Consider the following 16,769-nt stretch of genomic DNA (forward strand, 5'->3'; position numbering starts at 1 on the left):
CAACCAATCAGCAACTGTGAGCGCTACGCTATGCCGCCTTTGCTACGCTTAACGTACGAGTATAACAGAGCTCGACGTCCGAGTATAAATCAACAGGACGCGTGTTAGGAGTTTGCAAAGAGCTGTGCCACGATGTCCTTCTTGTTGACCTTGCCCATGGCATTGCGGGGGATCTGCTCGACGACACGCAACAGGACGGGCATCATGGCAGCGTCCATGTGGTGCTTGCCCCAGTCGCGCAGCTCTTGCAGGCTCAGGTCGCGCGCGGGGTCCCGCAGAGCCACGGCGCATGCCACCCTCTCGCCCCACGTGACGTCGGGCAAGCCCACGACTGCGCAGTCGCTGATGCTCGGGTGGGCCAGCAGGTGGCGCTCCACGTCCAGAGCGCTGATCTTGTAACCCCCGCTCTTGATGATGTCCGACGAGGTGCGACCCAGGATGCGGTAGTCACCGCCCTGGCACTCGGCCGTGTCCCCTGGATCCCGAAACGGAAGGTGGAAACTCAACGACAGGGGCACTACCAAGAATTTCTAACGCTTCTACAAAATTCATTTCGAAGTCTCTAGGGGGGGCTCAATCGAAAATTCATACAAGTTTTCATACAAAGATTTCTTCACAAAACAGGGTGTTCAAGAGCTAGCAAAAACTACCGAAACCGGACCTTATGCCGAGAATTGAGGAGAAAATAGGTGACGTCGAAGTCGCCCCAAGTGCAGGTGACTACCAAAGTTAAACCTGTTGATGCGTGTTTCCATTTTTCCTCACTATCAACATGACATCACCTGTTAGTGTCTCTTTAACTGGGGCTTTTTCTTTGTCAGAAGAAAACATTCCGATAGATTATAACAGAAAGTGTGGGAGCATGCCCTTGACACTGAAGGTGCTTGTGATGGTAATGGAACCCGCCGTCAGAACCAGGTACGAGGTTAGCTTGGCAGTGCCAATGGGTAAAAAATTATGTGTTTGCAGCAGTATTCACGGAACTCGACCACCTGTGCGTATCAGCAGACTACGACGCAGTCCCAAGCTATTGACGTTGTAACAGCTGCGAAGCCTCCATGAACGCTCCGCAAAATCGAGGCAAGTGTGGACATCCTAGTGCTCCTAAAGAGCTCCTTGTCCAATCAGACTGGTCCCCCCCTGCCACCAAGGTCACCCTGTACCAAAGGGAAGCTCTCCCATGGTGTGATAGTACAGTTTATAGTACACCAGCAATATCTAAAGATACCCTTTTAAAAATTCAGACTGGCAACTTAGATCACTAGCATCGTCTCAGTGTATAGCATCTAAGCCAAACTAATGGCGGCCTTCCTGAGGCTGATGAAGGAAGATGTTAAAGATAATTCCAAGCGGAGGACGTACGAGGCCTGTACAACGTAAGCATTTATTTCGGAGTCTGGTCCAATCAATCCCTTGGCACAAGTTTGCCTCTAAAGCCTTTTGATGGCGGAAATTTAATCGAGGGGTTTATGAGCCACCGGTTTGTGCTGGTCAGTTCTTATGTTCACACCATTGAAACTGAAACAAATCAAGAAAGAATTATGAGGTGATCAAAGAACCAATGCTCATCTGCCATTAACATGTGAAAGTGACGGTGCCCATTGAAATACAGTTCCATGACAGCCACTAGTTTGTTGAAAGTGAAACGGCTTTTTCAGCTGCTAGATGGCACTTCATTTTGAGAAGGGTCTATATTCAAATAGACCCTGAAGGAAACAATCTAAATAAACTACGCTCGAGTCAAAAAGTCACAAGTTACCAGTGGGCACCCAAGCATAGATGCGTACCTGTTTTGAACCAGCCGTCACTTGTGAAAGCTTCTTTTGTAGCCTCTGGCCTGTTCCAGTACTCCTTGAACACATTGGGACCCTTGACAAGCAGGTCCCCAGATTCATTTTCATGGCCTTTTGACACCTTAGTTCCATAAGTGTCACCAGATGATAGGATGTTGTACCCCGTTGGCGAGTATGCATTCGGCTTTGCAATGCACACTTTGACTCCCGGGAAGGGCTTTCCTACAAAACCTGGAAGCGTAAAATATAAAGACGGCCTATTAACCTCACTTCCGAGTGTTTGAATTCATGAAGATTTGTATAAGTACTACTAAAAATCTGCAGACTATATGAGCCATGCCAAATTTAAATTATGGAATTAATTAAAGCTATACAAAATTTCGAGTAAGAACTATGTACCCTACAAAAAATGGATTGAGGGAGTACTAGTCCCTGTCACAAATGCATTGCACTTATAATAATTAAGCATTTTATGCTTAATGAAATTAAATGTTTCAGGTTTAATGTAGCATTGTATATTTGGTTTGCATGAAAATGCTTATCAGTGCTCATGCACTCTATCTTTTGTTTTTCTATTGTTGAAGAATATGTTCCACATTTTTCCACATATTTAATATTGCTCTGAGACCCTGCTTTGCAATGCCAAAACAAACCAACAAAATCACTTAAAAAAAAAAAAAAAAATTGGATGTCCAATTTGATGTTTAAAAATACTTGTGTACTGAGTATGTGATTCTCAAATCCCACCTGGCTTTCTGCTGCCGTGCAGTGGGTTGGTGAGGGCCATGCCAATCTCAGTCATCCCGTAGCGTTCCAGAAGTGTATGCCCCGTTATTTCTTTCCACCGCTCCAGGACAGGCAGAGGAAGCGATGCTGATCCACTCACCATCAGCCTGAACAAACATGCCGAAAAAGTCAATAGAAAACTTACTATGCAACTCAAAAAATTAATTGAAAAAAAAAAACAAAAAAAAAAACATTCATCTTCTAAAACATTTCTGAAAACAAGTTGAAACTACCAGATTGCAAGAGACAACTTTAACCGAAGTTTTCCCCTCATTCAGTAAGAATTGGTGCCTTGCAATTGCTGTTTCGAAGTACAGTCGAGACCGGTTATAACGAAGTCAACGGGAATCAGAAATCACTTCGTTCTATCCGCTTCTTCGTTATATTTGAACTCATACAAATAACTTGGAAAAAAAGATAACACGGGCTGTCACGGGCACATATCTGTCGAGCCTTCAAAAAGCGGTAAAAGCCTCCCTGCACGCGTCCTCTGCTAGATTGGAGCCGCTTCTCGCCAACTGCAAGAAGCTCCGATCGAAAAAAGATCCCGCTATGTATGGACCGTGTCGACAGCTGCGACGGCCGCGGCGAAGGACGCTGGCGGTGGACGGCATTCTTTACGTTTATGCGCACTCCGTCGAGGATGGCACGCCTTTGATTCAAGGAGATTGCCTTATTCTTCCCCGTCGAGGTGCCAGCGGTGCCGGCACTCTCCGTCGTTTAGTGGCAATGATTTGCCGAATCTGTGCTAGAGCGAAGAAGACTTTCGCGCAAGAGTGTCCTCACCTACCAGATGCCGACATGGATCACGAAGCAAACAAAGAAGAGCGCACGGCACTAAGCTCGCGCTCAAGCTTGTCTGTCGTCGGTATGGAGAGCCTAGATTTAAGAGATGGGGCAACTGCTCGATCGGGGTCACGTGGTTTGCGGGCTGTGTTTGTAAAACGAGCTGCAGCATGCAAGGAGTCAAAACTCAAAAGCGTTCACCTTCTGCAAACGTGTCCGCCTCCCTGCCCAGTTTCCTTGTCACACTGGCCATGCGACAATCAAATGCAGGTGTACTTACTGCTCCCTCTCTTAAATCTAGGCTCTCTCCGTCATTTCCGCAGGTATGTTGTCTCTAGCGCTCCGAACGCCCCTATCGGCATGCCACGACGGCTTCTCCGCATGCGATGCGGTAAAGCTGCTTCCCAGATAAGGGACAGGGAGCAGACGACGTTGCAGACTGCCACCGGCAGCCTTTCCCGCATCTTCTGCAACCTGTTCTGGGTGGCTCCTCGGCCGCGGCAGAAAAGTGCAGCGGTCCGAAACTTAAGCTTTCAGAATTTTATTCTTTTTCAAATTATCACAAAATTTCTCTTCGCTATATTCACAGGAGCCGCTCAATTTCCTTCGCTAAAACCCTCGTCGCTGCTGCGCCATTAAACTCTTAATCATCATCATCATATCCTTCGCTAAAAGCAGACACAAATGCATTGAAAAAGCGCAAACGGGAATAGGAACTTGTGATCGCTTCGCTGTAGCCGCTATTTCATTATAACCGGCTTCGTTATAACCGGTCTCGACAGTAATACAAGATTTTAAACAGTCAAGGTATAGCATATACCCTCATATTATCATGCTTTAGCCTGTAGTAAGCTGCAGCACTTTCGTGCTTCATATTTGCTGCTGCTAAACACACCAGCAGTTTTACATACTTTGCTGTTTCAGTAGGATAAGATAAAGGAACAAAAGAAGACAGGAAAATTAAGTCAGTCCATGCCTTCCCTAAAATATTTCATAGACAAAAAAAAATAATTTATACCACAAAATACAATGTTTTTTTAATTGATGTAGATCTGCTATAGTTAAAAAAAAATCTTATTTTAAGTATGTCACCCCATAGTAAAATGTGCCAGAAGACAACATAATAATGAACCATATATGTATATATACCTTAACTTCTGCAAGCATGTGGCACGGATGAACTCTTTGCTCCTGGAGTAAGACATGCCACTGGAAAATTCTCTGTCATAATGTTCTATCAGCTTGGCATAAATTGTGGGGACAGCCATAAACATATTCACACGTGGCCCTTGGGACGGTGCCTCTATTAGTCGTTTCCAGACCTGTAAGAAAAAAATTCCCAATGAAAATCTATTAGTTCCAACTCTCGGATTCCGCAGGCAGCGCGCCACTACCGCCACGCAGCTGGCTATCTTGATGGCTACTTGGGCTAGTTGGTTGCTCATCATGGTGTAATACGCCAAAAAACACGGACAAAACCAAAGAAAGAACTGGACAGGACACGACTGCGTCCTGTCCAGTTCCTCCTTTGTTTTCGTCCGTGTTTCTTGGCGTATTACGCCATGATGGCTATCTTGCTCTATGACTAGGTACTTCTCTTACGCTGTGTAGCTTGAGAGAAGTACCTAGTCTTACTTCTCTCACGCTGTGTCACTCAAGTCACTCCTTGGTTTTCGTCCGTGTTTCTTGGTGTATTATGATGGTTATCTTGCTCTATGACTAGGTACTTCTCTTACGCTGTGTAGCGTAAGAGAAGTACCTAGACCTACTTCTTTTACGCTGCGTCACTCAAGTTAGGAATAACTCGGTAGAACATTTAAAAGTTGTCCCAGTTTTAGAGGATGTAAAAGGGTGCCACTTTCCCAAAGAATGAGACTTAAAATCAAAAGCCGTCCAACACGCCAAACAGCACGTCATCAGTCAAGATAAAATGCAAGTTGCTCTTGAACATCTTTGGAATGGCACGCTTTACCTGTGTAAGCAGAGAAATTGGAAACAGTTTTGTCAAGAGAAATTAGACAAAAAAAGTATAGAGGAAGACGAAGCTTAATGGTTACCACAGGCTCACCATCGAACTCCACATAATTTCTTGAGCTTGTCTGTGGTTGTGTTTCTTTCGTCCCGGGTTTCGGCACCAAAGATTTGTATAAGATTGTAGTAGAAAAGGATAAGAAAAGGTTTATATACAATATTTACATGAAGATGTGGGGTTCGATGGTGAGCCTGTGGTAACCGTTAAGCTTTGTCTTCCTCTATACTTTTTTGTATCGTTTCTCGTGACAAAACCATTCTTTCTTCTTGCTCTGCTTACAAACGGGTAAGCATGCCATTCCAAAGGTATTCAACACTTGCTTTTGATAAGAATGGATGCTTGGCTGTCATGGCACTTCAAAGCAACTAGACATGCTTTCTCGAGCATTTCCAGTTGCTTGAGCAGTTCTGCCAACCGGAGCTTGAGCAGTTTTGCAGAAACTCAAACTAAGCACACTGAACCAGTTGGCAGGCACCGGTACTCTATTCTCAAGCATATCTCAACTTTAAATGTACAACAAATGTACAACTTCTCGAAGTGCTACTGGTTTCCCCTGGCCAACGCTTTGCGAATTCGGCTTTAGAATCATAAAGAACTAAAACATGAAGATGCAGTTAAAGGTTTCTGAAACGGCATGCGCACCATGCCCAAGAGTTGTGCATATTGGGCTTAAATAAGCTCAGCAATTGCTCGTCTTCACAAGAAAAAATGTACCCTTACAAAAAATGTACCCTCACTTCACAAGAAGAAATGTACTCAGGCGTCATCATTGCATTCATGGTTCAATTTGGGATGACTTGGGCCTGAATGAAATGCGAACGGCAAAGCATGTCGCTTTAGATACATGCTGCTGCTGCATCACCTGAGGGGCCCTTGAGAACTCATAAAGATGTGCTCCATCTCCACTGTACATTTTTAAGAGTTCTCAGATGTCCCCCAGGTAGCACGGCATGTATAGAAAGCCACACGCTTCGCCGTTCACGGTCCAATAGTGCCTGCACATGTTTTTGGTGAGTCAATGAAGACCACAATGCAAACAATCTGGAATCCCGCAACGTAGAGTCTTGAATTTATTAGCATGATCTGGAAACACAACCTGATTGAAAACTGCCTCAAAGATGGCACAGAGTTTGAATTTTAGTTTTAAAATTCAGTCTATATTTTTGGATGTCTATTTATATGAAATACTTGCCCTGTCCTTAACAAATTAATAAAAAATAGGCCTGCTACCAGGTTTTAGTGTTTTTTTTTCCTCCAGTGCTATGCCTAAAGAGCAGATCTGTTATTTGTTTTTTGGCAGGTTGAAAACCCTTGGAAAGGAAAGAACACGCTTACCTCTGCAGCATCGAACTTGGGCAACATAACGCACGTGCCTCCAGCATAAAGGGGGGTCACCAAGGCATTCACAATCCCGTGGGTATGATGAAGTGGAAGTGTGTGGAGCACGACATCAGACGAGCTGTATTCCCATGCACTGATGAGAGCAGCAGCTTGAACAAAGAGGTTGTGGTGCGTAGTAACCACACCCTTCGGAGGTCCGGTAGTGCCACTAGTGTACAGGATTTGTGCATCTTTGTGCTTTAGACGCTTCCACTCCTCAGCTTTCTGAAACCAAGTGGATATGTCACAGTGTCAAGGCCAAGCCATGAAGTGGTACCCACCGACTTGTGTTGCTAAAGCTCGTTCGTGCGCTCGTGTCTGCTTACGACTGTGTTCTTGAAATTTCAATTAAGACGAGAGAACACACCGGCACGCTGGCGCCACCCATGAGGGAACCCTGGAACTGCATTTCACTAGAGCAAAGGTTTTGCGGTATTTGCGAGATCAAATGTATGTACCATCTATGATCTATAAAGAGTGGTCATTTATAACTAGGGTTCCGTGTTTGCACAGTTTATTTTTCCTCAAATTCAAAAAAGCCTTTTTCATTTTTTTTTTCTACAGATTTAGTGTTTTTTGGTGTAAAGCTTGGTGTCGGACAACAAATTGGAATTTATCGGGGTTTAGGAAAATAAGACGCGTGCATAGAATTCCCCGACCACCGAGGAATTCGACCTGAATACTTGGAAAACGCACTCATACTGGTAAGTGGAGGAAACGCGAGAAGGGATGTAGTTCCCAAAGAAAGAAGCAGCCACTGGACAGTTCGCTGGGTGCCCTGTTAAAGGTCAACACAAAATAAAACTGTAGGTAAAGGCTATTCTTTTCCCAATTTTATAACATCAACTCGGGGGTTAACTATCGGGGTTTATCGGCATTTACTGAAAACACGGAACCCTATTTATTACACTGCTAAAGGGTTTTCAGGCCAAGAAAGAAAGAATGATGCAGAAAAAAAAAATCAAATATACTGAAATGCCTACTGTATTTAGTTGCACCAAAACTTCGTTGAACCAGGGTCGTCCCCGAGGGGGCGTCGCAGGTGCGGTTTAGAAATATTTAGAAATTAAAAGTCAAGGTCCGTCGTCAGTAGGACGCGGCCAAAGTGCACACAAGCTCCGCTAACCAATGCTGAAAACAAAATAAAGATAGAAATGAGCCAAAGAAAGCCGACAGCAAAGTCCACATGTCCATCTGCAAGTCTTCTAGCATGCTGTGCTAGAAGACTGGCAGCTTAACAGCTGCACAATATGCCTTGTGGGCATGTAGTCAATAAGAACTGTGCCCACGCAAAGTAGGACGACAACGGCTCACAAGGGATATTGTTCCAATTTGCTGGTGATTTCCATTCCATAGACCAACACGTGGCTCTGACCTAATGTTGCTGCGGCAGTGTTGCTGTCGGCATGGCACAGACGCTTCACCTCACTCAAATCCAGTTTCTGCGCATGCCCAGTGCTCCCACCTGGTGGGGGCAAACGAAGGCTTGTTTGTAAACCATTCTTGGTTCACGAGTATTTGGTTCTCTTTCCCTTCCTAGCTGGTCAAGGAGAGAGGGGGCCAACACAATCCAAAATGGGCACAAAAAGCGACGTTTTTTCAATAACATTTCGTCTGGCTAGCAGACGTCTGGCAACGCACCCGTAGTAACCAAATACTCTCGAACCTGTAATTCTGAAAATAGTGGACTGTACGCGAATCCGTAAATGTGTTGAAACTTGAGTCTCACTTGTTTTGGGATGTCGATGTCCCCCGTTGTGTCTTTAGAATCGAGAACTAATAACGGCAAGTTGAGATCCGTAGCTATCGGTTGCAGGCGATCCGCGAAGTCTGCGGTGGCAACCAGGGCAGCACTTTGAGAGTCCTTGATGTAGTATTCGAGCACCGGCCGCGGATGTCCCCAGTAAAGCGGTACTGCTACGTTGCCGCCCAGCCAACAGGCCCACTGAGCTACGACATACTGCGAATCGTTGGGGCACAAAAATGAGATCCGTTGCTTTGACTCTCCTTTGAGTAGCTCGCCTAGATCGGTCTGCAGTGCGGCGCTCCGGGACAAGATATTCGAGTAGGTGTGCTCACCTTGACCGTCGACAATAGCTAGGCGGCCCTTATGCAGTAGACATCGATTAAAAATCGACTCGAACGGCGGAGGGAAACTGTGCAAGCGTCGGTGTCCCAGAGTGTGCTTGATCAGTGGCCGCAAGCGGCTCAACTTTAACTCCAGATAGGTAGAACCCATCGTCTAAGAAAACATAAAAAAACAAGTGTCTTTGCGGTAGAGGCAGTGCAGCAACGAAGCCAGAACAACCACAACGCAGTGCCACTGAGTGTCAGTAATAATGTACAGCTGCGCGAACTGCAAACACTGCAAACCCGTACGTCCCGTACTGCCCGTACCGGCACCAACCCCCGGACGGCCAATGGAGTCGAGTTTTGTACGGTAGCGCCGAATTCCTCGTTCGTGGTGGGGGGCTCTCATTACTTGAACGAGTCAACTTATAATTTTATATTTGGTAAATTATAAAATTATATTAAGAGCTAACCATGCTATTAATAAAATATCTGGCTTATTTTTCAAAACGACTTTTATATACACGTTTGTAACGTAGAAGCCTGCTTTGAAGCCGTTTCTAAGCCAAGCCGTAAATAATCTAACATGGCGCTTCTCTATTTTTGTCCATGATTTTTGTAGGGTGGTTCTCGTATGATCGCTTCGGGGTCGTGCTGGAGCCTGGATCCAGGCTCCTGAGCATCACGCCCGGTCCCGGTAGTGTAATAATAGGGACTTTTAACGAACCGTGTTCCGCGTGCCGCACTATCGGAGCCTTTGAAGCATGCTTTTAAGCGCGCGCCCCGCGGTCACGGTATCACTCCGGGTGCGCGCCTATAAAGCATGTTTCAAAGGCTCCGATAGTGCAGTACGCGGAACACGGTAACAGTTCGCTAAAAGTCCCTAACGTAATATACGATGTGCGATTTCGCTTTCAGCTGTATAAGGTGCGCATTCGTGTGTGTTCGTTGTCCTTCCGTTTCGAGGCGCCCCGCCGTCCAGTAAGGAATCCAGAGCTGCGACCGCAATATTTCGAGGCATATTTATTGCACAGATGCTAAAATGGAATTAAGTACAGCACTGCACCTGCATACGCGCAAACATAAAACATTGACAAAATCACTTCATCAACCTCGCCCACAAGCTCCCGTTTCAGATCGCCAGCACCTCTCTGTCATCTGTGCACAATCTCGTCACTTAATTATTACATGCTGCGCCGCGCACCTTCTTGGGAATGGGCTTTATCACTAATTTTATCACTATCACTTCTTCGGAATTGTCACTAACGTATATCTTTACAAGTGTACACATTGACCCACATAATTACGCTTACGCATTCAACATGCCAAGTCGAATCAGCTGTTTACTGAAAGTAAAGTTGTTCACTGATTTAAGAAATATAAGTCACTTAGGTGGCCCCCAGCAATCATTAGCTCCATTTTTACATATTCAAAGCTTCTCACGCAACCAAGATGAAAATGTAAAATAAAGCTTCGAAAAATGTTGGCACTCAACAGGCTGTATAACTGGGGAACCACGAAGTGTCCGAAGCTTTCTTCCTCCTTGAGACAACGTTCAAATGCTCGTTCCATATATCCCAGCATCTGTAATGACAATGTGGTAACGATATTTAAAATTTTAAACTAATTTAAAAACAAATGTCTATCTACAGAGAATAAACTAATGACATAATGCCGTTGTCACACCCGGAACCATGAAGAAATAAATGAAATTCATTCTTTCTTTTTTATTATCCTCCGTCTGTTCGAGGTCCGCCGAAGAGCATTTTCAAGATTAAACCCAACTGTTACACTTTAAATAAGCAGTTGTGTACAAATCGAAGTGGGGCCGTACTTGGGGAGGCACTCACTTGATCGAATGACGTTCGCCGCGCATACGCAGCGCCACTCCTCCCCCTGGCGAGGCGCGCCGATACTTGTTAGAAGTACGAGGAGCAGACGACGCAGGAGGCTGGTGCGCTTGTGTCGTGCTGGCCTCGAGCTTCGTAATATAATGTACCGAATGCAAGCGGTACCCAAATGTCACAGCATCGTATTAAACAGAAAGGTATCCGCCTCCCGAAAAGTTCTGTTTGGTTACTGGGAGGTAATTCAAGAAAGATCACAAGAAGCATGAATCGCCAGCTGTGCGGAGGACTGGTTTAATTATTGTTTCTCTATCTTGTCGCGTGATTCAGTAATGCAGCTACGCTTGCTTGTCACATTTAGGGACTTTTCGTAGGTCACACGCGAGAGCAGGGCAACGCAAAACCCCTGCATGGCATGCAGGGGTTTTGCGTTGCTTGGGGGCGATTTGAGCTGGCGCCCGTGGGGCCCGCAATTCGACACTGACGTTCTACGATAAGTCCCTAATGTAATAGCTACGATGGTTCCCCACGGCTGTCTACAAACGAAACCCCAAATACACAGTTACCACTTTTTTTTTTTATAAACGACTTTAAATTTGAGAACCAAGCTCACTTTGCTTACCCGCCCATTTTGTTCCCCGATGTTAACAAGAGAAAGCGGGTAAGCGGCAACAGACTTGGGGAAAAATTAGGCAGATAAGCGTAGCCCCTATTGCGATCTGACTTGGACGCATAATTGAACAGAAATTGACGGCTGTATTTAAGTTGTTTTTATATATTATTAAAGTAATGTAGTTAGCCCACAACAGGTATAATTACTTTCCAAGGGCCTCTCAATATTAGACTCTAGAACATCCCTGGGTCGACCAATTTGAGCGTGTTGGCAATGTTAGATGTTCCTAATGTAATAGCTAGGGTGGTACCCCGTGGGTGTCGACGCAATAAACCCGATTATGCAGTTACTAGTTTTTAAACAAGTTTAAATTTTAGAACCGAGCTGACCTTTCCTACTAGCCAATTTTTACTTTTGATAAATTAGTGGAGACTGAGTCGAGAAAACTAGAAACATCAACCGTGGACAGAAAGAGGTATCTCTCATACACTGTTGATATTTTTAGTTTTTTCGCCCCAGTCTCGGGCAATTCATACAAATTGTTAATATACACACCGGCTCGCCTGCGCTCTCACAGTAATTTCTATCCATTTTATTCCCTGATGCTTACAAGAGAAGGCGAGTAAGCAGCGAAAGACATGAGGGCTAATGAGGCAGATAATCACAGCCCGTATTGAGCACTGACTTGAGCGCATAGTTGAAAAGAGATTTACACCGACGGCCGTACTCTAGTTTTTTTTTTTTATATTATTAAAATTATGTAGTTAACCTACAACAGGCATAATTACTTTCCAAGTAACTCTAAAACATCAAACCCGGACATTCCTCGGTCAACCAATAAGAGTGTGTTGGCAATGTTCGATGTATAAATTGAAAGCAAAATAAAAAGGACGAGGACAGGGCACGTCACAAAGGCCAGTAACCAAGCATTCATGACTGAAATTTAAAATTAAGTAATCTTTTCTTGCAGAGAGAGAGAGAGAGAGTGAAGGAATATTGACGATCCTCGCCTGGCACACATCCTCAAGATATACCAAGTTTAATTGTACCTAAACAGCAAACAAAACAAATAGTGACATGCACACACTTTTTTATTTGCTGTGAACCGGAACAGTGTTCAAAATTATCATCTGCGGTCACATAAAAATAAGTTAAAAAAAAGGGACGCTTTACAACTCAAATGCAAGTCGATTGGAAATCGCTCTCTTCACTAATAAAATTAAAAGTGGGTTACTGACACATGTACATGAATTGCGATTCTACCGCTTTGACGGCAGCGCCAGATGCGCACAAACACAGCAAGGTGTCATATTTTTTGTTGGGCCCGCTCAAAATAAAAGCGGAGGCCTTATTGACGTGCCGTTTCGGTTTTTTATTAGAACTTGACCCAGTGTTGCGCTCAGGCTGTACATGCCTCGTCACTAACTTCATCCGAATGAATTAGAACAGGTGCGGCATGCTTCCATCAGCCGGTAACTCCGAGAACTGACCTCAGTTCAAGGTGTGTATGCGACAGCGCAGCTGTGCGCGAAAAGACAATTTAAACAATATTGCATCCTCATCTTTGTCCGAATAGCCCTGACTTTGAAGAGCTAGCGAATCCATAAAGAAAAGGAGCATTTATATCGAGGCGGATGTTACAGTCAACGCTGTCTTGGACTTGCGAGACACACTTCGCAAACGACAAATATTCCTATGCCTGAATTAGCTGCTCCACCCCGGAGACCTGACACACAGGCAACCTTTCTTTGTGGAGGTTCACCTCCCTAAAAAATGATCACAGTTTTTTTAACGGACAGAAAGCTTCAACGCGGCGCCTGCCATTGCAACTGGCAGCGCGATGGAACGAGCGAACGGCTAAGTAGGGCGAATTTGTGCCACGGCGCGGCGCCACTGGTACCGCTCCAGCGCGCCCCCTGGCCCAACCGAACGGTCCCGCGAAGCGGCGTTTTCGGGTGGGCCAAATGGGTTCACATTTTTGTAATGAACCGCCGCAGCCTGTCGCCGCGAAGCGGCGTAAAGCGCAGCGCGGCGGATGGGTTAACGCGCGCCCCCGTTATTCGCTAAAACGTCCGTTCGCTCAAATGTCGCTGTTCGCTAAAATGTCATTCGCTCATGTGATATGGACCCCACAAAAGAAAATTTACACGGTCTTTTTTACCGCAAAAATAAACTAGGCATCGCCGAACGCTCATTCTCCGCCCAAAGGTAGAGCTAGAGGTCACAACCAGATGCCAAAGTTTCAGCCCGATCCGATAACTTAATCAAAAGTTATAAGTGACTTTCTGAAAAGTTCAATGGGAAAATGGAGCCCATTTTTGCCCGTTTTCGGTTTCTGGTGCCAAAGAGCCCCATGTGTTTGAAAACTCCGTCGGCCGCCATTTTCCCATTGAAATTTTCATAAAATCACTTATAACTTTTGATTAAGTTATCGGAACGGGCTGAAACTTTGGCATCTGGTTGTGACCTTTAGCTCTACCTATGGGCGGAGAATGAGCGTTCGGCGATGCCTAGTTTATTTTTGCGGTAAAAAAGATGGTATAAATTTTCTTTTGTGACACCCTGTACATACTCACCTGTCTTTTCTTGAAAAAAAAACAAACAAAATTAACAAACAAAAACTTGTGGGTCTTGGCACTTGCGCTGTTCGTGCGCCATTGGGATATGGCCACGTAAAATGCACCTCTCAACAGTCTCTGAAAGTTTGCACCAAAATATCCATCGAGTTCGACAGGCACGCGGAACGCCGGAGAGCGAAACCACGCTCGCACGACCCTTGGGTAAACAAAGCCACGCGACACCGCCACTCCGCCGTCCCCCGTTACGAGGGTAGAGCGAGGGGAGCAGCGGCGCCTTCCAGGGCCCAGGCAACAGCCCAGGGCGCCGGCGAGGCGAGCAGGTCGGTTTAGAGTTTTGGTTTCAGACCGAAAACAACAAACAAAAAGAAATATATAAAATAAATTGCATTTTATTATCATGGTGTCGTGAAGATGTTTTGTTGAAATTACTATTAGCAAACAAAGTACTATATTTGTATTTTTATATTAATGACAGCCCCCCACCGCCCGAGCGCTGCTGCCGGTGGCGACGCTAATGTCAGCGCCGCGAAATACTGTGACCGGGGGTTGCCGGCGCCGAGCCGATCGCACTCCGAGTGGGGATAGCGGTGGACTCTAATCCGGATTGTGCTGGATTCCTATCCGCTCTCCGCGCGTGGTGCGATTTTGTCGTGTGGCACGATTTCGTCGCGGGAAACTTCGAATACAGTGGTTTAGAAGCTCCCAACTTTGTGTTGTGAGAGACACTGGCGCGTTGACAGCCTCGACGAGTCTATGGAAATATTAGTGGTTCTGGTTTTGGAATGATAATAATTTCAAATAAACGTGTTTTTTTACATAAGAAAAAAAAAAAATAGCGTTGGGTAAACGGTACTCGCGCCTCGGGGATCGGACACAGGCGATCAGTGAGTGTGTGCGTGTGTGAGGGGAAAGGGGGGGGGGGGGGGGGGTTGAGGCACTTTTTTATTAACCCTTTGCCCACCCCAAAAGTCAGGGACGTTCCAAACACATCAGCCCTAGGATAGAGGGGCTTAAAAAAAAAAAAAATCCTGGCAATACATCTTTTTTGTAGGGTTCAATTATTTTATTGACGAAAGAAAAGAAAAATGAAGGACAGTGGGGAAAATTAATTGGGAGAGGAGGGGATGAAGGAGGATGAGGGGCACACCCTTCTCTCCTACTCCTCGAGAGCTGCGCTCTAATTTCGCACTACGAATTTGTAAATGGCCTTCATTTTTTTTTTCTTTCGTGAACAAATTCAGTTTCTCCGCTAGATTTATGCGAAAATTCACGTTATGTCACCTCAGCACCAATTACCCGCTAAATTTAGCGGGGAATTCAATTGATGTTGAGGTCATGCGACGTCAATTTTGTTGCTAAATCTAGTGGAGAAACTGAATTTCCCCGCTATATTTCCAAGAAATTGAATTGGTGTTGAGGTCACGTGACATCAATTTTCCCGACAAATTTAGCACGGTTACGCCGATGCCGGCAAACACGGAAACGGGCGCCTGAGAGCTACGCAGATCTATAAGAAACTATAGTCCGTTGCAACCTAAGAACGAAGGGCGAGGGTAAGACGGGCCGGGGAGGAGGAAGCAGACGGAACGCTGGAGAAGAGGGGGGGGGGGGGGGGGGAAACCTCCTTCTCTCTTTAGCGTTCCGTCTGCTTCCTCCTCCCCGGCCTGTCTTACCCTCACCCTTCGTTCTTAGGTTGCAACGGACTATAGAGCAGGTGTAGGATCTTCGACGTGTATTGTCTTGGGCTTAGATGATGGGGGCAGTGGCGTAGTAACAGGGAGGGGTGCAGGAAAACCAGTCATTTCCAGTACACATTATAAAAGCCCTACCCTGCGAAGACATCCAGCCTATGCCCCCTTGCATTCCTTCATCTGGAGTAATCCCATGTGTTCCCAATGCTGTCCTGCCCAGTGCCCGAACTCCCAAGTTCCAACATTACATGCTCCTTTGCATAAGCTGATTGAACTTTTGACTTCACAAACCCTGGACCCAGTGATGCCACAGTAAACAGAGCGCACCAAGTTTGGAGTCGCATTCTTCGTGACAACAATGAATTTGCGCACAGAGCAACACCTCCCGCCTCCCTTTTCCTCTTGGCCTCTTACAAATGACCACCATTAGGATGGTCACTTGTAGAGCCTAATCCACCCAAGCACTCTCACAATTTAATGTCAGCGCTGGCATGCTGGTTAACTACCACCATGGGGATGGTACTTTGTAGAGCCCAAAACATTCAAGCTATCTCGCAATTTGATGTCAGTGCTGACATGCTGGTGAACCCGTCATCACTAATTTGATACGTTACCACTGTTACCCAAAATAACAATGCAAAATGTCATAATCAATGACTGAAGTTTTGTCTCCAATAAAAAAATAAAGGAGTCAAAATGAATGTGCTGTGGGTGTCCCTTTCAAATGCCCAGACCCCAGCATGCGCTCATGCCTTACGTCACGCTTTGGCTGTGTGTGCATGCTTAAGATGCACAAGACGCCGAATTGTGATTGAAAGCTGGAGGCGAGACAACTGAAACTCCTCCCTGCTGTTCTCATTTTGTCAGTGACTATAGTATGTTTTTCTTCAGCTCAATGATGACCAACACAACAGCTTTTGTTCCATGCTTAATGACAGAACAGACAGACAAATGATCACTGGTCGCAAGTTGAGAGTGCTGGCCTGCGCAGCATTCGTGGTGTTGAGTTTGTCAAACACTGGCGAGATTAGTTTCTGAGGGCGAGTCAAAATGTAGCCCAATAGACACTGAAAGGAGTCGTAAGTGAGGTTCCCCGTCTTCAGGATATGCCGTTAACCCCGAAAACTAACCCCCAAGCCAGTTTGATCAAAATCAAGGAGGAACGAAAAACTCAGATTTTGAGCTATCCTTG

The 16,769-nt window shown here is 45.6% G+C and overlaps 1 protein-coding gene across 1 annotated transcript; it reads right to left on the reverse strand.

Annotated features, from left to right (window-relative positions):
• On the reverse strand, positions 1-9,192 carry LOC8037721 (malonate--CoA ligase ACSF3, mitochondrial). Its single transcript, XM_029967710.3, has 6 exons — positions 8,507-9,192; positions 6,733-7,002; positions 4,515-4,687; positions 2,541-2,686; positions 1,788-2,024; positions 1-475 (listed from the first exon to the last, which is right to left on the reverse strand). The coding sequence occupies exons 1-6, from the start codon at positions 9,014-9,016 to the stop codon at positions 105-107; spliced, it is 1,707 nt and encodes a 568-aa protein (XP_029823570.3). The 5' UTR covers positions 9,017-9,192; the 3' UTR covers positions 1-104.
• Between the last annotated feature and the right edge of the window lie 7,577 nt (positions 9,193-16,769).

This window comes from Ixodes scapularis, unplaced genomic scaffold, assembly GCF_016920785.2.
Source record: "Ixodes scapularis isolate PalLabHiFi unplaced genomic scaffold, ASM1692078v2 PGA_scaffold9__187_contigs__length_104089568, whole genome shotgun sequence".
Classification (NCBI taxonomy): domain Eukaryota; kingdom Metazoa; phylum Arthropoda; class Arachnida; order Ixodida; family Ixodidae; genus Ixodes; species Ixodes scapularis.